The sequence below is a fragment of the Rhineura floridana genome, chromosome 17, assembly GCF_030035675.1.
Source record: "Rhineura floridana isolate rRhiFlo1 chromosome 17, rRhiFlo1.hap2, whole genome shotgun sequence".
Lineage (NCBI taxonomy): Eukaryota > Metazoa > Chordata > Lepidosauria > Squamata > Rhineuridae > Rhineura > Rhineura floridana.
The window spans coordinates 17,063,015-17,090,535 of record NC_084496.1 but is presented as its reverse complement, the minus strand read 5'-3'; the positions used below and the strand labels follow the sequence as shown (position 1 = coordinate 17,090,535).

General features: G+C 45.4%; 1 protein-coding gene across 3 annotated transcripts in view; it reads right to left on the bottom strand.

Moving 5' to 3' along the window:
* TRRAP (transformation/transcription domain associated protein) overlaps nucleotides 1–27,521 on the bottom strand; it is a 321,632-nt gene that overhangs the window by 81,351 nt on the left and 212,760 nt on the right. For all 3 annotated transcript variants that reach the window (XM_061599260.1, XM_061599263.1, XM_061599262.1), the window contains 2 exons: nucleotides 18,648–18,843; nucleotides 7,325–7,590 (listed from right to left, as the gene is read on the bottom strand). In XM_061599260.1, the coding sequence (XP_061455244.1) occupies nucleotides 7,325–7,590; nucleotides 18,648–18,843 (462 nt within the window). The remainder of the gene's footprint in view (nucleotides 1–7,324; nucleotides 7,591–18,647; nucleotides 18,844–27,521) is intronic.

Below are 27,521 nucleotides of genomic sequence, written 5' to 3'. Positions count from 1 at the left end.
GTCTCCAAATTCTGATGATCTGTGCGAACCTCTATCTCGTGCTGTGCCCCTTCCAAGTGATGTCGCTAAGTTTCAAAAGCATCTCAAATTGCCAACAACTCCTTTTCCCACACAGTATAGTTTTGCTCAGAACTTGTTAACTTCCATGAGAAGTATGCACACGGTCTCTGTCCCGTCCCGTCCCCGGGGCTGGTTGCAAAAGCACCACTCCGATGGCTGCATCCGACGCATCTGTCTCCACCACAAAAGAGTATGTAGGATCTGAGTGCTGCACTATGGGTTCAGAGGCAAACAGGAATTTCAACTCCTCAAAGGCTCTTTGCACGGCTTCTGTCCAGCAAAAGGGACCCTTCAGATAGACTGTGAGTGGTGCGGTTTTGTGGGAGTAGTTTGCAATGAACTGATGGCACTAGTTAGCAAATCCCAGGAACCGCTGAAGATCATTCTTGGGTTTGGGAGGCTACCACGTGAGAACACTGTGGACCTTGTCCGGGTCCATCTCGACTCCTGTGGGGAAATGCGGTATTCCAAAAAGTCCAACGTGGTTAGATCAAAACCGCACTTCTCCAGCTTGGCATAGAGGCAATGTTCTCTAAGGAGTTGCAGCACTGTCCACACATGCTGTTTGTGCTGCGCTGGGGAGTCCAAGTAAATGAGGATACCATCCAAACACACAATCATGAAACAATCGAAATAGTCCCTAAAAACGTCATTCATAAAACACTGGAAGACCCCAGAACTATTAGATAGCCCAAACGGCATGACCAAGTACTCAAACTGTTCATATTGAGTCTTGAACGCAGTCTTCCACTCATCCCCCTCCTTGATGCGCACAAGATTGTAAGCCCCTCTCAAATCCAACTTGGTATAGATGTTTGATTTTATTTTTGAAAGCCACCCTGAATGCCCTATTATAGGGTAGAAGGGCGGGATCGCAATATTTTAAATAAATAAATAAACAAATAAATAAATAAATCTTGTCCAACCGCAGACGCTCCAGCATCTTGGAGATGAGCGGCAAGGGGTAGCTGTTGGGGATCGTGATCTTGTTCAACTCGCAGTAGTCATTACACGGACATAGCTCCCTACTCTTTTTCTTAAGAAACAACAAAGGTGCCCCAGCCGGTGACTGAGATGGCCGAATGAAACCCCTTTTTAGATTGCTCTCCAGAAATTCACTTAGCGCCAGCAACTCTAGTTCAGACAAGGAATATATCCATTCTGAAGGGATGTGCGCCCCCGGCATCAGGTTCATAGCACAGTCATGGGGCGGTTGGGGGGGCAACTGGTCAGCTTCCTTGTTGTCGAAGACATCCCAGTACTCCTTATACTTTTCAGGCAACACTTCTCCCTCCTGCAGTATAGCTCCAGCCAACATGGTGAGGGAAGACTCCTTCCACAGTTGGCAGTGTTGATGACAGTAAGCCAAGGTAAGCACTACCACCGCTTCATCCCAGAAAATGGTGGGGTTATGCTGAACCAGCCAAGGCATTCCCAACACCACTGGAAAGCAGGGCAGGGTGGCCACGTAGAATGGCAGGATTTCCACATGCTCCAGGAATTCCATCCTCAGCATCTCTGTAGCCTTAGTAACAGTTCCCATCTTTAAGGACCACCCATCAATGGTTCTGACAGACAAGGGCTTCTCTAGTGTCTGAGTGGGCACCTCATGCTTCTTAGCAAAATCTCAATCCATAAAACTCGAGGATGCCCCAGAATCTTTCATAGCGTGGACCTGGAGCCTTTGTCCCAGAGGCAGAACCAACTCGACTGGCAGGTGCAGTGCTGGCTGCGATGGAAAGGGCTGGTGGCGAGGCCGCTGTACTTGCTTCACTCCCAACTCTTTGGCCTCTACAAGAGCTGGGATTTGGAGTTTTCCTGAACCAGAGCCCTTTCTCCTTTGGAGGGGCACCCCTGGGCTAGATGCCCCCCTTTCCCGCAGTACAGATATAGCCCCTCCCTCCTGTGCTTCTCCTTCTCCTCCTCTGACAGGCATGGCCTCGCCCCTCCAATTTGCATGGGCACCACCCCTGACGGAGCTGAAGTTCCCACACTAGAGGTGAAATGGGTGCGGGGGGTGGCATGGGAGCCTGGGACTGTGGGACCTCTACCTTATGCTCCAAGTGACAACCTCCAAGCCAGCTATCTGCAGACATAACTGGATCAACTCTGCGGGACTGCTCAGCGGGGAGGCATGCACCAGTTCATCCAGCACCTCTGTGCTAAGTCCATTCTGATAGAAATACATCAAGGCAGAGTCATTGTAATCCACCTCTTGAGCTAAGACATGAAACATGTTGGTGTACACCTCCACAGAGCTTTTCCCCGCTTTAGGGTTCCCAACTGCCAGGATACAGTCTCTTTCCACTGAGGATCATAAAACATCTCAGTTATAGCATTGACAAACATGGTATACTGGGTCAGAACAGGATTGTTCCACACCAAAAACGGAGTATCCCATTTGGCAGCATCCCCTTCCAAGAGACTTGATGACAAAAGCCACCTTCACGCCATCACTTGGGAACTCAGCTTGGCGTATTCGCATGTACACTGGGCAAGGAACGTGGCAAACTGGTCACTCTGGCCATCGTTAACGGGGAGGCAATCCCACTGGTGCTTTGACACGGATTGGCGGCGCAGCTGCTTAAGTTGCGCCCCCTTGAGCAGCTTGGTTAAACAAGGCTCCGAGGTTTTGATTCTCAAGTTGGAGATTCTGGGTTTCTGCGCTGAGGTTCTGGACATCTGCATACAGGGCTTCAACTGTTCTCTGAAGACCCCCTTCTGTGCCGCCACTGGCCTCCATGGGTTCTGTCATGGGAGTGAAGGGAGATAGTGGCTGAGTCAAGCTGTTCTGCCCAGAGGTGACGGATTCAGACTGAGGTGAGGGGATGTCTTTTTCTCTTTTTATTAGCATTATAGTTACATCCAAAGCAGTGTGCTTCATATACCTGTCTACTCTGACTCACTACTTTCCCTAACTAGCCTAGCTAAGCAGCCTCTGCAGCGTTTGAGGAGAGTTGACTCAGCACTTGTGCCTTGGGAGACACTGGCTTAAGTAGGGAAGGTTTTGGCTCATAAACGGTGGCTCCGCCTGAGTTCCACTCTCTGAGAGTCTCTCTTCTCGAGCCTCCTTGCGCGGGGTGAGGGGAGGTGACTCTCAGATGACCCATCTAACAACGGGGCTTTGCTAGGTGATGGTGCAGTCTCTGGAAGCAGGATGCTGATTGGTTGGGAAGTGTTTGAAGTGCCCGGTGGGAATTCCTGCACGGGAGTAGATAGCATGAGTGGAGAGTTGCTTCTCCGGCACTGGACTCACAGGCAAGGCAGGAGCTTCCTCAGTGGAAGTGCTGGACAGGGGAATTTGGGGGCTGCCAGAACCCTCCCCACTCATCTCCCCTCCTTCAGTTTCCCAAGGAGCATCATCCTCATCTGACTCCCCTCCCTCATCTAACTCTCCCCTCGCCTGGGTCACAACACCAAATGCTCTTCAAGTGAATCCCCAAAAAGCTGCAATCCAGAGAATGGGAGACCAACCAATTTCTGCTGAGAGGCCTGATCCCACTGTTTGAGCTAAATGTTTCACCTAGTCACCATGGCTGCTGCCACTGGTCTAGTAGAAAACTGGAGAGCATCCAATGAGGCATCCGCTGACAGGGCTGAAGCATGAGAGATCCTTTTCAAAGAATAGTTGAGGAATCTGGGAACATCCTCCATAGCCCCCAAGTCACACGAAAACAGCCCTAGCAAAAATTGAAGTTGCCACAGTCTCCACCTCAAAACTATGTCAAAGAGCCACTTCAATGTACTTATCACAAGGATCTCTTAGGCCCCCTCTCTTTCTGACGGGATGGCGGCATTAGATGCCAAAATAACCATGAGTTGGTCCACTGAAGGAAATCCAAGATTCTGTACCTTATCAGGAAGGGAGTAATGCCACCTGGTAGTTTCAGAGTCTACTTAGACTCACTGGGATGTACCCATTCCACATCCCAAATATTCTCAAATAACTGGGAAAAGGGCATCATGGCCAATTTAGTGGCAGCAGAAGGAAAGGTCTTGCAAGCCTCAGCTGAAGACACCGCCCCTGAAAGCTATAACTCCCTGCATGCTCTTGCCAAAGAGGCAAAAAAAATGTCAGAAGGAACAAACACTCTTGCGGAGCAACCACCTCAAGCTTTACCACAGAAAGAGCCCCTTCTCAATGATCACCTAAGGAGAGTGGAATGTGGCAGAACATGGCCTAAGTCCCTGAGAAATACCAGTCTGCTACCATGAAAGAGACTTTGGAAACTCCCTAGCTGATAGGAGCTTCCTGTGTTGGCCACCAATAACCGCTATGCCTGCTATGTCTTTGACAGGCCTCGATAACTCAGAAGTCAGGGTTTGACAGGCCTCGATAACTCCTGCAAACCCATGTGAGTCAAACATCTTATCCCCTTGAGCAGCCAGACCTACGGTTTCCATTGACCCATACCCACAGCAATGATGATATTCAAGAAGTATAGCAAATACCAAGCAACCCTCTCCCCCCAAAAAAGCCCTCTACAGGAGGTAAAAGGAAGCAGGCAGCCACTAAGAAAGACTGAGAAAAGGCCCTGGATATGAGGCTAGCAAACCCCAGAAAAGGGGTACCTTGCACAAAGCAGGAAGAGAGGTACTCCTGCCTATTAGTCTCTTGACAGGAAGCAGCCTCTAAAGCCAGCCTCTCCCCCAGTGATCACAGGCCAACCCATCTATTAACCTATTGGCGGGCACTGCCTGCTGCTGCCACACAATAGTAGACCACCCAGAGGATGAGAGGGTGGGGAGAAAGAACCCCTCCCCCACAAAGTCTACTCTCTGGGCGACTGCACACCAGGCGTCCGCCTCCAAGAAGGTCATAGAAAGCTGCAAGACAGCAGTAAAGACCAAAACACCCCCACGCTCTGTGACTGGAAAAAGTAAAGCAGAGAGTGAATGGGAAAATGCCTTTCAGAATGGTGTTCTCACAAAAAAACCCTATAAAGTCAGTAGCTTTGGCTATGGGGCGGTATACAAGTGCAATAAATAGATAGATTAGATTAGATTAGATAGCTAGATTAGATAGGTAGATAGGTAGATAGCTAGATAGATAGAAGTGGGACAGAAACAAAATAGTGATCCCACTAAAAAAGGTCCCAGAAGCAAACTGTGATCTAAAATGGTGTTCCCAGCAAAATCACAGTTACACTCACCACACAGACAGCAAGGAGGTGCAAGGACTGTCTGCTAGTCAGCACAGCCCTCCATTGCCCTTATATCTAGACCCGGCAGCAGTAAAATAAAATCCAAAAAGAGACACCCTCCCCCCACAAAGCTGCTCCTCCTTCCTTCCCCAATCCCAGAACAGCAGGGGAATAAGGGAGAATGGAATCTAAACCAAAGCCCAAGGGGACACAGGCAGAAAGTAGGGAAGGGGAAAAGATCTAACATTCGCACAGCACAACAAGCAGGAGAGGAGGACTTGCGGAGACAAAACAATATCTACACAGACGGGAAAGGGCTGCAGAGTAGGCCAAACCCACATCCTGTCAGACCCACAGACAGGGGTGGCTCCTCCCATTGGAGAGGAGGCAGAGGACTGGAAAGGACCCTGCCTGTCACTCCCAGAGGGAGGATCATCCCAATCAACAGTGTCCTCCATTCCAGTGTGGCAAAGCGCTGATGCTCCAACAACTGAATATGTAGAAAACCTTACACATTATGGTACTGAATTACCAGTTATAAACCATTATGGGAGGGTAGAACTCAGATAATGGAGAACTTTCAAAAGAACTGGACAACAGGTATTTTGTACTGGATACAAAAGAATACTGATGAAAAGGTTATGGATATATTAAGCATGAATGATTTGTTCCAATCCAATATTGTAAATTTAATTAAGTAACAACTGTATTTTTTTTGGGGGGGGGGAAGCTGAGTTCAGTTCCATTCCTGAAAAGGAATCTCCAACATCGACTCTTCCTTGAACAGTTTTTTTTTGCATCTGTATCTTTATCTAACATGAGTTCATGAACATACTCACTCGAGAAAACAGTTTCATACTGCACCACAAGGCTGGACCCTTGGAATCTCTCTCAAACTACCACCTCAACCTAAAGCAAATGTGGATGCTTCATATCTACTCCCCATTATCATGGCCACCAAGTAGCTGCAAGGTTTACAGTAGTTATCACAGAATCATAGAATTATAGAATCGTAGAGTTGTAAGGGGCCCATAAGGCCATCGAGTCCAAACCCCTGCTCAGTGCAGGAATCCAAATCAAAGCATACCTGAGATATTAAGCATACCCAAGATATAAATGGTAAGATTTAAATACAAACTAGCTATTTGGATTTAGGAAGGTTTTTTGCTTTGAATTTTTACTCCATGTGATTAGGATATCTTATTTGAAATTTGGTTTCACAATGTTTACCTTTTTTCTCCCCCTGAGTATTTATTTATTTATTATATTTTCTTTTGTATCACCCTTCTTTCTATTCACAGTAAGTTATATTTCAACATAGATGCATTAATCAAACAAAGTCCTTATGCTAGTTAAAGTGCCTGGATGAACAAAAGCCCAGCTCTGAAGAGACTGAAATGTGAGTGCCAAGGATGCCTCTAAGGGCATTCCTTGTTGGGCCACCACTATGGAGAAAGCCCTTTCCTTTGTTGTCACATATTGTACTTCTTACAAAGACACCTGAAGAATGCTCTTGGCAGAATATCTTATTGCATAGACAGACTGAAACAGGAAGAGGTGTTTCTGCAAGTATTTGGGTACCAAACTGTTTAGATCTTTTAAAGGTAAGTTTTCAAAGTGAATAAATAAGTTTAAGAAGTCAGTGGAGTTCTGTAAAAGCTGGCGTAATGTGCATGAAATCTGGCTGCACCCAGCAAAATTCTGGGGTCCATATTTTGCACAAGTTGAAGTTTTAAGTTATCTTCAAGGGCAGCCCCATATATAATGCAAGGTAGTAATCCAACTGAGAGCTTGCCAGAACATGGATCAAGGAGACCCGACCAGAAGTAGTCACAGGTGACAAACCAACTGAAAGAAGACACTCTGTATTACCAAGGCCACTTGGGCTTCTAGCACCAAACTGGCACAACTGTTCTTTCAGGGGAAGTGCAAATCCATCCAAAACAGAACACACACCAAACTCAACACACACCAATTTAATTCAAAGCTTAGATGGTTTCTGCATGCCAGTTCTCCCCATCTCCTTTCACAGTTAGTTCCTTGATCCCATTCAGCATTGCTTACATAAACTAGTGACATCATACTATAATGATGGCCAAAAATAACATTGTTGTATATACCTGCATGCACTCATTTTTGCCCATAACTCCAGCCAGCTGAAGGTAGCATTTGACTTGCTGCCGAATCTTCTGGAAGCAATCCACAATGGGCACCGTTGGAATAGTGTGAATGCGGCTCAGGATGTCCAGAGCCACATTGACCAGCCCTTGCTTCCGAGCTATCTTCCCATACTGGATAATTGCCGAGGCTGAAGCATGAACTCCCAGCATGGCATTGTTGGAACTCGGGTCATGTTGAGTGCTATTCTCATATGCACCTACGATGGCTAGGAGAAACAAAGAGAGTGCAAAACTTTTAAAATTAAGTAATGACAAAATGAATGTACACATTTTTTATTTGTTAAAAGGATCATTATTGTTGTTGTTTGTATCCTGCCTTTCTTCAATAAGGGAACAACGTAGCATACAGAGGGTTCTGAGACTTGCTTAGCTTCAAGCAAGATTACTGTATCAAGATTACTGATTACAGTATCATGAGCCTTCACACATCCTGGACCACCTCAGAGCGCCTCAGTCTCCTTAATACCATATGACTCTTTCAGATGACAGGCTAAACTATGGCTTAGCAGGACATGAATGAACCCAGCTTGAGATGCTCTATAGTGGGGGGTGAAGCGGAAGCTTCCAAATTCCCCCTCCCAGCTGCATCAGAGGAGGGAAGGGGGAAACATGTAAACTTGGGAAGAGATTACACTTCACATCTTACTAAATCAGAAGTTCCCAAACTGTGGTCTGTGGACCACCAGTTGTCCGCAAGCTTCATTCAGGTGGTCCACAGCATGTCCACATGAAATATGCATGTTAATTTTTAACTGCAGTTTGATTGCTTCTTGTCTTATATTGCAATTTGAATTCTATGGAATGCACACTATAATACAGTGGAAGCTTGTTATAACACAGCTTGCTGTACTGAGGAATTAGATATATCACAACTATGACCATGTTCCCCAAGCAAATTACACAGTACAGCAGTTCCCATATCTTTTAACTCACAAGATCAATTCCTGTCCTTCCAAACAACTTTCCTCACTTCAGTGCCTGTTCCCCATGTGGTTTCTAAGCCACTGACTGTTTGACTTCTCTCTAGGAGAGAGTATAGTACTCGCTAGCTTTAACCCTTAAGGGTGAGCCTGAGCTGAAATGCAACCACAGGAGTTTCTCCAAGTGCTTTTCTCAAGAAGGGGTGGGATGGTTGGAATGCGGAGAAAATGGAATGTGCAGAGTTTAACGTCTACTGGGTGCACTAAGGGATTTTCCTGCCAAATTGCCAGTAGCTTGGAAACCACATGGGAAGAATACCAGGCATTGAGTAATGGCAAACAAAGGAAAAAATTACACAGTGCAAGAAAAGCTCAAAATTATCAAGAGAGTTAAAAATGGTGAATCAAAAATCAGTTTATTTGGGGAGTGTGGAATTCCAGAAACGGCAATAAGGGGCTGGATGAAAGAGGAAGTTACATGCATATGTAGACAGCATTGAGGATGAGGTAGGGCTGCAGAGAAAGAAAACCAGGTTCTTCCAGAAAAGCGACATGGAAAACTGCTTGTTTCCTACAGAAATGTTCTGGAAAAGTGCCAGTAAATGGGGTGACCCTGAAAGTGCAAGCAGTATAATTCAATCAGCTACTTGGTAGAGATGACACTTCAAGGCTTCTGAAATCTTGCTTTGGAGGTGGAAGGTTCATTATGGGATCTTTCAGGTACACCTCGAAGGTGAAGCTGCATCCAGTGATGCTAGTGCAGCAGCGTAGTTTCCTAACATTTTCACTAAAGTGATCAAAGAGAGCAGCTGCAGCTGTACAACTGCGACAAGACAGGGCTGTTTTTCAAACTGCTTTCAGACAAAATGCTGAGCATTATCAAGGCACCAAACAAGGCAGGCATGAAGACCCAGAAGGACAGAGTGTTGCTGTGTGCCAACAAGCGCTGCAACCATAAGCTGAAGCCATTGTGCATCGGATGATGTATGATATTTTCGCCTCATGGTTTGAAGAGGAGTTTGTACCATCAGTGAGATGCCACTTGCATTCAAGGAAACTGGAACAGAAAACTCTCCTGCTGTTGGATCACTGCCCAAGCTCATCCTTCAGCCAGCACCCTGCAGTCCAGAGACAGGAAAATCAAACCCCTCTTTTTCCTGAAGAATACCACCACACTGATCCAGTCCATGGATCAAGGCATCATTTGGGCATGTAAAGCCTACTATTGCAGTGATTTGCTGTCCAGCATTGTAAACTCACAAATGCAATTCCAACTTTCTTGAAGATGTTAACACTGAAAGATGTGGCATACAGCATTGGCTTGGCATGGGGAAAGTCAATTCCATGATCATTGTCAACTGCTGGAAAAAAATATGCTGCACGTAAGATTGGAGCTGCTGCTGTGGAGTTTCACACACAAGTATTTCCTGCACAGGAAGTGGAGGCTGACTGCAGTGCACCTGGGAGGAATCTTGCAGCAAATGATCTGGCTGCCTGGATTGAGGTGGATGTGGAAGCTCCAGTGATGCAGCTCCAGAGCGAGGAGGAAATTGTGGCTTCTGTGATGACAAGCAACATGAATAAGCAGCATGAAGCCAGCAACGCAGGGAGTGAGTTGGGCAACAATGATGAGGATTCCTCTAAAGCAGCACCAAAAGTAAATAGGGTGTTTAAAAACATCAACAAGGTGATGGAGTGGCTGGAACAACAGAGTGATTTTGAACACCTTCATCTCCTACACCTGAGCAGCATCAAGAACTACATGCTGAGATGAGACATTTGGTCTTACCATGAAATCGGTCTTCTCTGTGCATGTCAAAGATGATATCAGGTGGGTAATTAGCTCCACTTAGTGGTTGAAGGCAAAAGAGTACTGCTGACATTTTATTGTAGATCCGTTCCTGGTCTGCGCCTGCTCCCTCCTCAGTTTTCGATGACAAGCCCATACAAATAAGACCAGTAAACACCACAAAGAAAGACAAGACAACAGTACTCATACACTCTCTGCTGAAGGTCTAGTAGCAGTCGTAAAGGCAGCCCAGCCCCATAGGGAGCCGCCCTGATATCATATTTGACATGCACAGAGAAGACCGATTTCACGGTAAGACCAAATGTCTCTTCTCCTGTGCATGGAAAGATGGTATCAGGTGGGACATACCAAAGCTGGCCCATGTAGGGTGGGAATACCGCTGGGCTATGGGTACTAGTGATCTGTGAGGATGTGCTATAGCACTCTCCTCCCAAAGGCTGCCTCAGCTGAAGCATAGGAGTCTATTTTATAATGTTTAATGAAAGTATTGGGAGTGGCCCATGTGGCTGCCCTACAAATCTCTACTAGAGGGGCATTATGGGAAAAGGCAGCTGATGTGGCCGCTGCTCTAGTCGAGTGAGCCACTATTCCGGCAGGACGGGCTAATCTCAGAGAGGCGTATGCCAAGGATATGCACGCCTTGATCCACCTGGCTAGCGTAGACGTGGTCACCTTATTCCCCAGGGATTTTGGGTGAAAGGAGACAAATTATCTGTTTTCCGAATTGGCTTTGTCTTGGAAATATAAACTTTAAGGGCTCTTCTCACGTCAAGAGAGTGCCAGGCTTTCTCTAAAGGGTGGACAGGATTCTGACAGAAGGATGGTAATACTAGCTGTTGCTGGCAATGGAAGGTCGACAATACTTTGGGACGAAAGTAAGGAACAGTACGTAGGACTACTCTATCCTTATGAAATACACAAAACTTTTTATGGACAGACAGGGCATTCAATTCAGATACTCTACGGGCTGAAGTAATGGCCACCAGAAACAAGACTTTAAAGGACAGAAGACGGAGAGAAACTTGACTGAGAGGTTCAAATGGAGGTCTTTGAAAGGCTGACAAAACTTTATGTAGGTCCTGTGGTGCGTCCTTCCCTGGCTCTCCCTGTCAGGTTCCTACCTGCTCGTGGTTACTGCCTGTCTCTAGGCACCACCAGGGACTCCACCAGTCCGGACCGCACTCTCTTGTGGTTTACCTATCCGCTCTAGCACAGATCTCAACAGATCCCCCTGCTAGGCAACCACCAGTAACGTCCCAATACTAGTATTCCCAGAGACTCTGAATACTCGTATTGTTATTCTCTTCACCGCTGCCACCATTTGTTACAGTTCCCCTTCAGCCTTGGTCATTACCTTACCCTCCCTTCTGGTCTGTGAAACCCCAGCCAAGGATCAGGCCTTTGGTAAACCAAATTAAGTATTTATTACAGATAACAAAGCTAACAAGATTAACAAGATTTCTTCTTAAAGCACATAAGCATATGGTTTTACTCAATACTAATCCGAACTCCACCTCCCTCCTGGCAAACAACTCTCTAAACCCCACCAAGCAACCCACTCAGTTCTCTTCTCCCCCCAGATTCCACTCTCACTCTTCCTTTTATACATCCAGCCATTTTAAACACTCAGCCAATCATCTCGCATTCTACTGCCCATTCACTCCCCCTCCTCTTTCACTCCACTTACCATGTATCTTCTAAAACAACACTTACCATATATACATTAATATAGGAACATCACAGGTCCCAAGTTGGGTAACGATGCACTGTAGGTGGCGCTGTTATTGTTGCTCCCCTGAGGAAACGTTTGATGAAGGGGTGAGACCCGATTGGATTATCCGGGGATCGGGAGAGAATTGCCAATAAGGCTGAAACTTGGCGCCTCAGGGTGTTAGGTCTGAGGCCCAAAGATAAGCTGTCTTGCAGAAAAGACAAGATCTCACTGACCCCTGCTTTCTAAGGAAGAATTCTTTTCTTCCGTGACCAGGATGAGAAGGTCTTCCATGTGCTTTCATATATCCTGAGTGTGGATGGGCGTCTAGAAGACATCATGGTCTCCAATACCTGTGGAGAGATGCCTTTTTTCAAGAGTCTCTTCCGTTCAAGTTCCAAACATGAAGCGCCAACCACTCAGGGTCCGGGTGCCGGAGCTGTCCCTGAGATAGCAGGTCCCTTCTCGCTGGAATTTTCCATGGTGGTTCCACCAACAGGTCAATGAGATCTGGAAACCAAGGTCTCCTTGGCCACCATGGTGCTACCAACAGAACCGCTGACCTCTCGGTATGAAGTTTTTTGATCACCCTGGGAATAACTGGAATTGGAGGAAAGGCGTATAGTCTGCCCGGAGGCCACCAGGAAGTTAAGGCATCTATATCCCCTCCGCGCCTGGTGTCACATATCGGGAGAAGAACCTCTTTACCTGCCGATTGTGGCTGGTGGCAAACATGTCTACCTGAATGTGGCCAAAATGTTCCACTATCTGATGAAAGGCCTCTGGGTGAAGCCTCCACTCTCCCTGAATCAGCTTCTCCCGACTGAGCCAGTCCGCTTGGCTGTTGTCCTCCCCCTTGAGATATTCTGCCGCTATCGAGTCGACATTGTTCTCTGCCCACTGGAAGAGGAGAAAGGCTTCCTTCTGAAGCAGGAGGGAGTGCGTGCCCCCCTGACGGTTTAAATAAGATTTGGCCGACACGTTGTCTGTTCTGATAAGTACCGCACCTAACCATCTGGTTTTCGCGAAGTGTATGAGGGCCAGACGGACTGCCTGTAGTTCAAGCAGGTTGATCGGCAGTGTGGATTCCTGAGATGACCACGTACCTTGAATCATCTGCCCGTCGCATATGGCTCCCCATCCTGATAGGCTGGCATCCGATGTTATCAAGGTGTGTAGTGGATCCTGGAAAGGAACGCCTCACGCCAGGTTGGGTTCGTGGGTCCACCATAACAGTGACTGCCGAACCTGTGGCGACAGAGTTACCCTGCGGTGGTGCCTGGACGCTATGCTGTTTTGGAAGGGTAGGAGTGCCCACTGAAGTGTGCGGGAATGATGACGTGCCCATGGCGTCGTTTGGAACGTGGAAACCATCAAACCGAGAAGTGCTGCCAACTCCATCAGGTCTGTTGAGGGGGAGGATAGGACCCCCAAAGCCACTTTGCAAATCTTGCTGACCCTTTCCTGGGACAATGTAATGAGGCTGTGTTGTAAGTCTATAGTCACCCCCAAGTGCGTTATGCGTCTGGACAGAAAGAGATGGCTCTTGGCCTCATTGATCAGGAAGCCATTGTCCTTTAGACAGGCCAGTGTGACATGAAGGTCCTCCCATGCTTTGTGTAACGATGGGGAGCAGATCAGAAAATCGTCCGGATAAGGAAAGATATGAATCCCCAGTGTCCTGAGGTGTGTCACCAGGGCAACCACGAACTTTGTTAACGTTCTGGGAGCAGACGATAGGCCAAAGGGCATAGCCCTGAACTGATAATGGTCTTTTCCCACCACGAAGCGAAGGTACCTTCTGTGAGGTGGGAAGATTGGTATGTGAAGGTAGGCCTCCTTCAGGTCGATAGAAGAGAGAAAGTCCCCTAGCCTCAGTGCTGCCTTGATTGAAAGCAAGGTGTCCATCCAAAATTTGCGGTATTTTATGAAGTGGTTTAGACCTTTGAGGTCTAGTACCGGCCTGGATGAACCGTCTTTTTTCTCGACGGTGAAGAACAGAGAGTAATTTCCCAAGAACCTCTCTCCTGGTGGGACCTTCTCGATGGCTGCCATTCGCAGGAGATGGGAAATGTTGGAGACGGCCTCCCACTGGCGAGGCGGAGGCATCAGAACTGACCCCTGTGTCCACATGACTGGGATGCAAAGCCCGATCGACCCGGAAGGTGTTGTTGTGACTTAAGCTGGCTGCGCTGTCTGTTCCAGAAGGGACGGTTAGAGTGGGCATCCTTCTGTCTTCCAAACGGACGTGAACCCCGACAGGACTGCGACAAGTGATATGGATGGAATGAGCAATGAAAGATTCTTCCATCATCCCTTTTTCTGGTGGATGGCATGGACTTTTTCTTCTCCTTAGTTTCCAAGACATTAGCGAGGGCGGTGTCCCCAAATAATTTGCCCACCACATAGGGTTCTGAGGCAAGATTCGAATGAGATGCAGGGTCTGCCTCCCAATGTCGGAGCCAAAGGGTTCTTCGCGTGAAGATCCCTGCCGTCAGTGACCTTGCTGCAAACTGCATGGCATCCATAGATGCATCTGCCATGAAGGTAACTGCCCGAGAGACCTTCAGCAGAGATTTGCGCACCCGGGCTGCATCTTGCTGTGGGCCATCCAGCAGGTCTTCCAACCAAAGAAGGGAGGCCTGAGCAAACACCGAGGAGGCTGCTGCTGCCCTGATTGATAGCGCACTAGCCTCATGTACCCTTCTAAGCCCCTGGTCCATCTTGCGCTCAGTGGTATCCTTAAGGTGTGCATCTGAGTCTTTCGGATTCAGTGATGGGTTCAGCAGATTGACTGTGGGTGCGTCTATGAGCAGGACCTTCAGCTGATCCATGATCGGTTGTTCCACTGTATAATATTTGTTGGCTAAGGAGACCGATTTTTTGAATTGCAAAGGAATGTCGAATTCTGATTTGAGCACCTTCGGGAGAAGAGAAGGAAGTTTCAACACTCTAGACCTAGGTTTTGGATCTGGACATACTGCTGAGACTCTTGAGGTGGATGGAGTAGGAGGATCCTCTGCAGAGGTGAGGGTAAGGGCTTCCATCGCCTTGCATAACAGAGGAAGGAAATGAGGCTCTTGAAATATCCTAGTAGATAAAACCTCCTCAGATTCTGACTCCCCACTCCATTCCTCTTCATCCAAGACAATCAAGTTGTTTTCTGTATCTATAAGCTCCTGCTCTGGGGGCTGAAGGTGCCTGCCTTGAGATGCCGCATAGGGGTCTGGGGATGTGCAGCTAGGGGAAGGGCACGGATTTGCCCTCAAGTGATCTGTAGGTGGGTCTCGTGAGGGCTGTGAGCCCGATGTAGCTTGAGAAGACAAATCTCTAGCCAGATCCATTAAGAGGGCATCTCTAAGCTGCTCCTTCAGTTGTTGAATTGAAGTTGCTGACAGGTGAAACTGGATAGGGCGAGCCTGAGTGTGAGATGACTGGAGCCTGTGGTCTCCAGCTTCTTAGATCTGTTGGACAGGGATTGGTTCCTCCAAAAAACCTGTAAAGGCCTCGGGAGAGGAGGTGGTAGAAAAAATAGCACCCAAAGAAGGGAGAGACTGGCTGCCTTCCTCATCAGACAAGGGTTCCAGGTCCCTCTGGTCCCTTGTATGGTGGACAGGACCCTGAGTGTCTCTACAGGTTACCTTATATGGGACAGGCATCCTGCCTTCCGTAGCCACCCTGCCCGCCAGAACCTGACCCTCAGCCACCTCGTGCCTGACGGTAGAGGGGTGGGCCACCGCCACTTCTGAACCCCCGAAGAATACGACTGTCCTGAACCCAGGGTGGGAAGGGGTTCTGATGCTGCGCCTGTTGCAGGCGTGTGGGAGAGCGGTTTCAACCTCTTTGAGAGGTGTTTCGTTTTGTGTGTAGCTTTCCCCATCGAGGGCACACACTGCAGGGCTTACAGGGTTAATGCAGGGAGCACAAGCCTCGTAGCTAGAAGACATGAAGAAAGGGCTCTCGCTGTTGGTGATTAACAGCGCTGTCCTGGTAAGGCTGGGCGAAGCACGAAATCTAGCAGTGGCCGATGCCATCCTCCCTCCAGCATTATTAGCCAGGCAGAACAAGGCGTTCGTGCATCTGCCCCCCCCCCCACTGCTCCAAGTGGGGAAAACGAAAGCCGCTCTAAAAGGAGCGTGAAAAGTCCGGGCGCTGTGTCCAGGGAAAGGCCGCCTCAGAAGTTAAAACTGCCGACGCTGTGGCTTAGTCTCCGAAGAGAAACGGCAGCGAAGTTGGCTGGAGAGGGAGCCTGAAGAGGCCGATGGCCCCAGGCACCGCGGGGAGGGGCTGGCTGCTCTTCGCCACAGAGAAGGACTTCAGGAAAGGACACAAGGAACTGTTTTGTTTTTTTAAAAAACCTTTTATAGAAGGGAGAAGAAAACACGGAGGGAAAAAACAACAGGAAAATGACAAGCAAGACCCAAACAAACAAACGATACAGGCCTGAACCAATGGAGGCAGAGAGAATCCAACCACTTTCGGTGAAGGCAAAAGAGAAAACAGAGGAGGGAGCAGGCGCAGACCAGGAACGGATCTACAATAAAACATCAGCAGTACCCTTTTGCCTTCAGCCACTAGGTGGAGCTAATTACCCACCTGATATCATCTTTCCATGCACAGGAGAAGCTACAATGCTCTGTTCAGGTTCACCAAACTACTATCTGTCCTGGCTTCCAACCAAAGAAGCAGACTCAGAATTAGAGGACTGGATTTTTCTGTCTGAAGCTATATTCAGGAAGTCAATACAGAAACACAGAAGCACACTCTAGGCATCAATCAGAATACTAGAATATCTCTCAGGATACCAAACAGTCTAGGCTAGGAGTTGCTGCAACAATGCTACACAGGCATTACCAAACTTTTACATCACAGAGGGGTGGGGACTTACTTCTACAGGTTAATTCTTTCTTGCTTTCGCTACAATGTGAAGGTTCTTTCAAGGAGCTGAAAGCATCTTCTGAAGCCATCTCTTATCCTGCATTGAGCAGGGGGTTGGACTCGATGGCCTTATAGGCCCCTTCCAACTCTACTATTCTGTGATTCTATTATCTCCTTGACCTTGGCAAAAAAACCTAAACTCCAGCTCAGACTCACTGCTTTCACTTTTTTCTTTCAGAGTTTCATTGAGTTTTAACTGTTCCACAGCTAAATCTGGGCTGAGTGCCCTGGCAGATTCAGGAGAAAGGAGGAAGGGTTCTGGCCTTTTCTCAGTAATTCTATTAACAAGCCCAGATTCTTCTGAAGATCTTCCCCGTGTGCCTCCTTCATTCCTTTCTGCAGTACTAGCAACCCCTCCAAGATCTGTATCTCACTCTTCATCCTCCTATTCATTCCAAAGATTCTCTTTGGGGTCCATGACAGTGTCTGACTACTTTCAAAGAGAAAAGGAAGCCTAAAATGTAAGTACTGCACCTTTACTGTAGTTTGCACATCATCCTAAGTGCCTTTCAGCACAGTTTTCATTATAACATGGAATCCTATAATACAGGTGAAATCATTTGTCTCCTGACCTGGCATTGTAACAAGCTTCCACTGTACAATAAAATGAAATATAAATAAAAGAAGCAACCAGAATACAGTTAAGAGTCATACAGCACCTAGCACAGAACATTACAATTGCTACAAGAGGCAGAAAAATCATTAAGTGATCTGCCAAGATCCGTGGCAATTTTCAAGTGGCCCACTGGGGAAAATATTTGGGAGCCACTGCACTAAATCATAGTGTAAGCATAAGGTCTGAATGCAGTCATTTCTACTGGTGCCATTGACCAAAATTCTTCATCTCTTTTAGTGGCTCATATCACAGCAAGGATGGCTAATGTATTCCATTCCTCCAGGCAGATTCAGACATCCATATGCTACTCAGAAAATTTCATTTGATCAAAAAACAGCAGCTAGGTTACTAAAAGGTTCTTGAAACAACTACACTGGCTTCTGGTCAATTTCTGAACTCAATTCCAAGTGCTGATTTTAACCTCTAAAAGCCTTATACCACTTAGGCATCATGTTTCCCATGCAAATATGCCAGAGTATTTTAATTATCCAAGGCCCTTCTTTGAGTGCCTCTAGCCATCAGAGATGAAGGAGGTGATGACTAGGAAAGGGGCATTTTCAGCTGTGGTCCCGATCTTTAAGTACTGTCCCCAGGGAAATTTGCCTGGCACCAAATCTATCATCTTTTAGACACCAGACAAATATATATTTTATGTACCCAGGCCTTGCTAACCTTTAAACTGCTGACCTGTACTGTTTTAGTCCCTGCTGTTCTCTTAATTTGCCTAGCTGTTTTATTGCATTTTGTTACTGTTTGCAATGTATTATGTAACTCAATCTATTTGTAAGGTGCTCTGAAAATATTTTGATTGGAAAGCAGGATAAAAATACATACAAACCCAGTCACCCACCCAGTCTTGGCTCTGAATGCTTCAATGCCCAGACTGATATATGTTGTCAAAAAAACATAATTGTGCTTCATCAACAGAGTGGAAAAACATTTTATATACCTAAGCCACAGTTGTACAGAACTTGAAATTCAGCCTGCATCAACTGTTTTGATGTCAGAGATTTTTGTCCCCAGACCTGCTTATGAAAATGGAAACTTAAAATCACACTCAAATTTTGTATTTTATGTATTTCAGCCCACAAAACGGGCCAAAGAAACAGACACTTTAGAAAATAGTTTTCTAAAAGGCGTGAGATACAAACCTTTAGAAGGATATCTCATTTCCTTATGCACTTTTTAAAACCCAGAAATAGAGACCTATACTGGGTTGGTTGTTTTTTTTCCTGGAACAGGATATGCTGGGACTCTGGTGTTATTACCTTGGTAATGATGTTGTCTCCACATGAAAATGCTGCTCCAGTGGGACAGGTCATCCGACACAATTGGCAGCCGGTTCCTCCAGGTTTTCACGACAGTCTTCATGTCATGCAAGCTGTTATTCCTCCCAAGATTGGCCGGCTGTAACCCTGCATTTATTTGGGCTGCTTCCTGAAGTTCAATGATTTGCTGTGCTGCCTAGGAGGCGGGAAGGTTATAAAGTGACAGAAGATGTGTCATTGCCCCACTCAGGAGGAAAAAAAACACTTCTCTTAACAGTATGCAACAATAGGACAAGCTGACTGAGTTGTTGTGTCCAGTGAAGACCATTTGCACGTTACAAACAATATTACAGTCAATGTCACAATATAAGTTGATTTTTGTTTTTTTTTAAATGCTACCAATCACATACCAAGGATCCATTCTCTTCTAAAGACACAAACAGAGCCATGCATAATAATTAAAAACAAAACACGTGGGCCATAAGATCATGGCAGGGGTCTCGATAACCCAACCCTGATGCTGAACAGCTGTTGTCTCCTATGGCATATCACATACTGTTTGAGAAGTTCCACTCATTGGCCGTATGGCATTATACAGGCAACGATATGGCTCTGAGTTGGTATGAAGAAGGGGGAGGGGAGAGACAACTTGGATAAGATGGTGGGACTAGGACAGGATTTCTATTTTTATATCTCAGGAAAGCAAATGAAATGATTTGATTTCCCACAAAAAATAACACTGAAAAGGCCAGGGATCGAAAGTGACCAGCAAGGGGACTCAGAGCTTAGTGTTCCTGGCTTCCAGACTGGCCGTTGTTCCTGTCTACTTTGGTAGAGCTCAGCTTCCAGCAGTGCAAATGGGTGAGAGCTTATGACTGCACTAGATGCAGACAAAAAGTAGCAGGGCTTAAGACAGGGATAACTAATGTAGTGCCCTTCAGATGATGTTGGACTACAGCTCCCATCATCCTCAGCCAGACTTCCATCAGGGACAATGGCAGTTTTGGTCCAGCAACAGCAGGAGGGAACTATGTTGGTTAACCCTAGCTGCAGATATGTACCGAGTGCGGGGGAACTGTAGACGGAGTTGGGTTTCCATATGCCTCTCCATATTCAGAAAGTGACACTACCTACTGAATGACAAAATCAGTCTTTTTCCATGTTTGCTAATTTCACATGTGAACATTCTCAAATCTGGTACATCCCATTTCTTCATTAAATCTGCATTTAAAAAAATCTGCACAAAAAGGCATAAATATGTATTTTTATCATATACATGTTTTACATTTCTTTTCTAAACTTATTTTATCCTAAGAGACACGTTTTAATGCATCTTGACCCTTTTAGAGCCAAGACCCGTACAGCAAAATTCAAAGAAATGTGAAATTCAAAGGAGTATTATGTTCCAACCTGCATATAGGGCCTGATTGGTCCAGTTTGCATCAGAATTCACAGAAACTGAATTATTCAAATATCTCTAGTTTTGACCCTGAAATATTTAACATCTGACCAATTCCTTGACCATATTAATATATTACATAATCACAGAATCTGCAAATTATCAAGTTAATTGCTTTTTAATATCTATATGAAGCCGCTGGGTGAGGTCATCAGGAGTTTTGGAGTGCGTTTCCAGCAATATGCTGATGATACGCAGCTCTATTTCTCTTTTTCATCTTCTTCAGGTGAGGCTGTTGCTGTACTGAACCGCTGCCTGGCCGCGATAATGGACTGGATGAGAGCTAACAAACTGAAACTCAATCCTGACAAGACTGAGATGCTGTTGGTTGGGGGGCCCTCTGCCCAGATGGATGATGTCAGACCTACCCTAGATGGGGTTACACTCCCCCTAAAGGAACAGGTCCGTAGTTTGGGGATCTTATTAGATCCGCTCCTGTCACTTGAGGCCCAGGTAGCCTCAGTGGCACGAAATGCGTTCTACCAGCTTCGGCTGGTAGCCCAACTACGACCCTATCTGGACAGGGAGAACCTAGCCTCAGTTATTCACGCTCTAGTAACCTCTAGATTGGATTACTGTAATGCTCTCTATGTAGGGTTACCTTTGAAAACGATTCGGAAACTTCAGCTAGTGCAGAATGCTGCGGCCAGAGTTCTTACTGGGACGAAGAAATTCGACCATATAACACCTATTCTGGCCCAACTGCACTGGCTTCCAATATGTTTCCGGGCCAGATTCAAAGTGTTGGTTCTTACCTAAAAAGCCCTTAACGGCACTGGACCGCAATATCTGATGGAACGCCTCTGTCGCTATGTACCTACCCGTTCACTCCGCTCGACTTCCAAGGCCCTTCTCTGGGTCCCAGCTCATAGAGAGGCCCGGAGAACAGTAACTAGATCTAGGGCCTTTTTGGTGGTGGCCCCCGAATTATGAAATGCCCTCCCAGATGAGATACGCCTGGCGCCTTCTCTGTCATCTTTTCGGCGCCAGGTAAAAACCCACCTCTTCGCCCAGGCATTTTAAGCTTATTTTAATTTTAATTTTATTTTGTTTTTATTTTATTTCTGTTTTAAATATGTTTATAATTGTATGGCGCAATACTCACCTGCTTGTATTTTAAATATTGTGATTTTATCTTGTTGTACACCGCCCTGGGAGCTGTTAGCTATAGGGCGGTTTAGAAATGCAACTAAATAAAATAAATAAATAAATAAAATAAATAAATAATCGGTCTTTCAAGTTACTTCACATTACTATTTTTTAATCTTTCCTCAAGGAGCTTAGGGCAGCACACACATTATGCCATCTCCCCTTGACCCTAATAACTACCTTGTGGGGTAGATTAGAGTGGAAGCTAATTATGAGCAGTGAAGTGGCCAAGTTTGCTGACGACACTAAATTGTTCAGGGTTGTTAAAACAAAAAGGGATTGCGAAGAGCTCCAAAAAGATCTCTCCAAACTGAGTGAATGGGCGGAAAAATGGCAAATGCAATTCAATATAAACAAGTGTAAAATTATGCATATTGGAGCAAAAAATCTTAATTTCACATATACGCTCATGGGGTCTGAACTGGCGGTGACCGACCAGGAGAGAGACCTCGGGGTTGTGGTGGACAGCACGATGAAAATGTCGACCCAGTGTGCGGCAGCTGTGAAAAAGGCAAATTCCATGCTAGCAATAATTAGGAAAGGTATTGAAAATAAAACAGCCGAGATCATAATGCCGTTGTATAAATCTATGGTGCGCCGCATTTGGAATACTGTGTACAGTTCTGGTCGCCTCATCTCAGAAAGGATATTATAGAGTTGGAAAAGGTTCAGAAGAGGGCAACCAGAATGATCAGGGGGATGGAGCGACTCCCTTACAAGGAAAGGTTGCAGCATTTGGGGCTTTTTAGTTTAGAGAAAAGGCGGGTCAGAGGAGACATGATAGAAGTGTATAAAATTATGCATGGCATTGAGAAAACGGATAGAGAAAAGTTCTTCTCCCTCTCTCATAATACTAGAACTCGTGGACATTCAAAGAAGCTGAATGTTGGAAGATTCAGGACAGACAAAAGGAAGTACTTCTTTACTCAGCGCATAGTTAAACTATGGAATTTGCTCCCACAAGATGCAGTAATGGCCACCAGCTTGGATGGCTTTAAAAGAAGATTAGACAAATTCATGGAGGACAGGGCTATCAATGGCTACTAGCCATGATGGCTGTGCTCTGCCACCCTAGTCAGAGGCAGCATGCTTCTGAAAACCAGTTGCTGGAAGCCTCAGGAGGGGAGAGTGTTCTTGCACTCGGGTCCTGCTTGCGGGCTTCCCCCAGGCACCTGGTAGGCCACTGTGAGAACAGGATGCTGGACTAGATGGGCCACTGGCCTGATCCAGCAGGCTCTTCTTATGTTCTTATGTTCTTATTGCCCAAAGGACAGCAATTTGATAATAGGTCTAACTGGTCTCACTCTAACTCTGGGGTCACAAACATGGTGTCTATGAGAACTATCTGTGGCACCTCTAAGCACCCCTTTACTGGCTCTTTTTCATGAAGTGAGAGAGGGTGATTTCCTTTTCCCGCCTTGAAAGGAGGAAGTTGGAAGAGTGACCCGCTTTCCCACTTACTCTTCCAGATTTTCATGGTGTGGATTGGTACCTGAGAAGCTGAAGAGAAAGCAGGCGGACCAAGAGGAAAGAAGGGAAAGGGGAGAAATCTGGGAGACAGAGGAGAGGAAAACAGAGCAACCATGAGGGAGAAACTGGGATGCCACAGGATTCAGGAGAGGTGTGTGTGTGTGCATGCGACAGAGAGGGAATGTCACGTGTACACACACACACACACGATGCAGTAAAATGGGTCCTCCTCAAACGCTTATTTTTTTCTAGGGTTTCTCTACCACTACCACATCACATCACAGATCACATCTATCTCCATTGACAGAACTGTAAAAATCATGGATCCAATCCAGCACTGCCATGGCACAAAAACAGATCCTTATAGATCTCATAATTTTAAACAAGGGATCCCTTCAAAACCATCAGAAAATCATAGATAAACTATGTCTACAGATGTGTTCTTGTTGGTAGTTCTGTTGTCATCCTATGTAAAAATTATGAAGACTCATGATGATCTGTGCCTTGGATCAACATTTTTGTAGTGCTGACAAGCACTTCATCTGTGATTTTGATTGTTCAATCTACCACTGCAAGCTGCAATTTGAAGGTGTGGGGCTTTCTTTTTTAGGGGGAAGGGAAGGAGCACACCCCAAGAACAAATCCTACCAGATTAATCTTATCTCTTTTTTTATAGGGTAACCTCTTTGGTAGACTGTGGGAATGCTACAGACATTATATATCTTGATTTTAGCAAAGCTTTTGACAAAGTGCCCCATAATATTCTGATTAGCAAGTTAGCTAAATGTGGGATGGATGGAACAACTATCAAGTGGATCCATAGTTGGCTACAGAATTGTACTGAAAGAGTGCTTATCAATGATTCCTTCTCAAATGAGTGGGGTACTGCAGAGCTCAGCCCTGGGCCAAGTGCTCTTCAATTTTTTGCTCTATTTCTCCTTTTCATCTTCTTCAGGTGAGGCTGTCAATGTGCGGAACTGGTGCCTGGCTGTGACAATGGACTGGATGAGGGCTAATAAACTGAGGCCCAATCCAGACAAGACTGAGATGCTGCTAGTGGTGGTCCTTCTGACCAGATTGTGGATGTCCAACCTGTCCTGGATGGGGTTGCACTCCCCCTGAAGGAGCAGGTTCGTAGCTTGGGGGTTCTCCTAGAACCATCTCTGTCACTTGAGGCTCAGGTAGCCTCGGTGGCACGGAGTGCCTTCTACCAACTTCGGTTGGTGGCCCAGCTGAGCCCCTATCTGTAGAGGGTAACCTGGCTTCAGTTGCCCATGCTCTGGTAACCTCCAAGTTAGATTACTGCAATGCACTCTATGTGGGGCTGCCTTTGAAGACGGTTCGGAAACTGCAGCTTGTGCAAAATGCAGTGGCCAGATTGGTAAGAGGGACCAGATGGTCCAAACATATAAAACCGATTCTGGCCCGCTTGCATTGGCTGCCTTTATGTTTCCGAGCTCGATTCAAGGTGCTGGTTTTGACCTATAAAGCCTTACACAGCTTGGGACCACAATACCTGATAGAATGCCTCTCCCAATACGAACCCACCCGTACATTATGCTCAACATCTAAGGCCCTCCTCCGGGTGCCTACGAGGGAAGCTCAGAGGGTGGCAACAAGGGAGAGGGCCTTCTCAGTGGTGCCCCCCAAATTATGGAACGATTAGCATGACGAGGTGAGCCTGGCGCCATCACTGTTATCTTTTTGGCGCCAGGTCAAGACTTTCCTCTTCTCCCACGCATTCTAGCATGTGTTTTTAAATTGTAATAAATTTTTAAAATTGTGTTTAAATTGTTTTTAAAAGATGTGTTTTAAATTTGTATATTTGTTTTTAATGTTTTTAGTTACTGTAAACCGCCCAGAGAGCTTCGGCTATGGGGCGGTACACAAATACAATTAATTAATTAATGACTTTCATGAGGAGATACAGGGAATTCTTATCAAATTTGCAGATGATATAAAATTGGGAAGGATAGCTAATACCCTGGAAGACAGAAACAAAATTCAAAGAGATCTTGATAGGCTGGAGCAAGATGAGGGACACTTGGCTCAGCAATGCTACATGTGAGAAGGATCTTGGAATTGTTTTTGATAACAAGCTGAATATGAGCCAATAATTCGACGTGGCTGCAAAAAAGGCAAATGCTATTTTAGGTTGCATTAACAGAAGTATGGTTTTCAAATCACATGAAGTACTAGTTCCCCTCTATTAGGCCTCAGTACTGTGTCCAAATTTGGACACCACACTTTAAGAAGGATGCAAACAAACTGGAATAGGTTCAGAGGGAGATCAGGGGACTGGAAACAAAACCCTGTAAGGAGAGACTGGAAGAACTGGGCATACATAGCCTTGAGAAGAGAAGGAAGGTATGATAGCATTCTTCAGTGTTTAAAGTTGTCGCACACAGGAGGGCCAGGATCTCTTCTTGATCATCCAAAGGTACAGAATAATAGGCTCAAGTTACAGGAAGCTGGATTTTGGCTAAACATCAGGGAAAACCTCCTAAATGTTAGAGCAGTACAACAATGGAACCAATTACCTAGAGAGGTGGTGGCCTCACAGGCCTCTACAATTCTACGATTCTATGTAAAATCATGCAAATCCAAGAGAATCCCTTTTAATTCTACTGGATATAACTTTGACCCAGACCCCTTGGAAAAAGAAATAGAGAGGATTGCAAACACTCTCTTTTTATGTCTGGGGAGTTGGGAGAGCACCAATCAGAGAACCAACTACAAAATTCAAATGTGTCCATGGACCCAAAAAGATTAGGAACCCATGGTACACTAAGAACTTTAGAAGACCCTGCTGGATTAGACCAATGGCCCATCTAGTCCAGCATCCTATTCACACAATGGCCAACCAGATGCTTATGGGAGGACTCCGGCTTACTTCAAATTGCTCTTCCTTCAAACACATTCTACAAGCTGAATGTAGAATCTTGTATGGAACAAACACTAAGCAACAGCACTTTCATAGCCACTAAAAAGTGGCACAGAGTTAGTTAAGCTCTGACAGACCTACAAATTGGAATTTAAATCCTTTGTAGAGAATAAAACTGATGTAACCACAAAGCCTCTAAGTGAGAGATAAACACTTGTATTAGCTATTAATCAACTAAGATAACTGTCTCTTACCAGAAAAAAAGTCAGTCTATGCTTACATACAGATCTATGGAAACCAAACAAATTAAGCAAAGAAATCCCCCCCCAACCCAGAGCAAACATGCAAACACACACACACAGTTTCAGCACTCCCAATAGCTTAACCTTCATCTTACTCCCATTCATCATGCAAATTAAATTTTCTAGCAGGCATTTAATCACTCATTATCTGATATAGGAAAAAGTAATTACGGCTGAGTAGCTTCTTTGCCATGTTGTTAATTTTGTCATTCACTGCCTATTTTAGCAATTTGACAATGCGACTATTACGAAAATTTTCAACACACTATGGAATGCACATGGAAGTGTTAAGCATTTATTTATATTAATTCCTTCTACTGTCTGTGTGTGTGTCTGTGTAGCAAACCGAAATATGGCTCCTAGTTATCAAAAGAGATCAACACAGCACTTTGCTTATTTCTGAACTCTTCCAGAAATGTTCTCATCTTAAGATGAAGAAAAGCTAGGACTAGAGCTAAGTCATTCAAACAAAAAGGATGAAAATTTTGCAAAAGGATGGAAGTATGCATAGACAACTGCCAGTTTGCTTTCTAATCTGGTTCTAACATTTCGTATCTTCAAAGATGTTTGTAGAACATACATAAGGAAGGTGATACATCCCTAAGTGTTGGGATTGGGGTTGCAAGGAGGAACTATGTGCACAATGCTCTTGAAAGTTCTGCTGGGCAAGACTGCACTGAAATAAACAGAAGGTACACAATTGTGAAGCCACACACCTCCCATTCATTTCAATGGGACTCATATGAGAGAACATCCAAGGGAATTGGGCCCTACCTTACCATTTTTCATACCTTTAGGCACAAGTGTCACATTCAGCAGACTGCCACAAGAGATGTAAAATGTATACATATCCAACATTTCTAATGCAATGTCTGGAAAAGAAGTTTCTTATTTCTGGTATCTGTACTCTGTTTACAATGGCCATGTCTGCACATCACAATAAACCGTAAAGCTTTATTTACTATGACTGCATCTTTCAGCTCTGTTTGCCTCCTCCCTGCAACTGTGCAGAAAAAATACGATCCCTGGTTGAGTTTTACATCTGAATCAGCTACTGTGATTTGTGCTCTCTCTCTCTAATTTATTTTTCAGATGTAACAAAACAGCCAGTGCAGCATGGTACAGAAACAGGAAATGAAGAGTACCTTGACAGAGTATTGACAATCGGTGAAAGTATATAAAAAATACAAATTTTTCTGCACCTATATACCAAGAAAAAGACAATATACAAGAAAGAGTTATTCACCTTTACAAAATCCATAGATTCTGGAAAACCTTGGAAACCCTGACATTTCTATCTGCCTCATTAATGTAAGAAAAAATACTCCATCATTCTGCAACAAATGTCCTTTTGTTTCCTACCTTTTGCAATCTTTATCTTTTCTGTAAGTTTTTCTATCAATGCTAACTGCCAAATTTTGTGGCACCAGAAGAGGATGGAGATGCCATTCAAGTCCTTCCCAAATTGAACAATAAGAGATTGGGCTGCAACCAACATAAAACCAATTAACTGCTTATCATTTAGGGCCAAATTTTCATTCAGAAACAAATTTAGCAGAGCTAGTTCAGGAGTTCTGCATAATTTCTGATAATTGTCGAAAACAAAACAA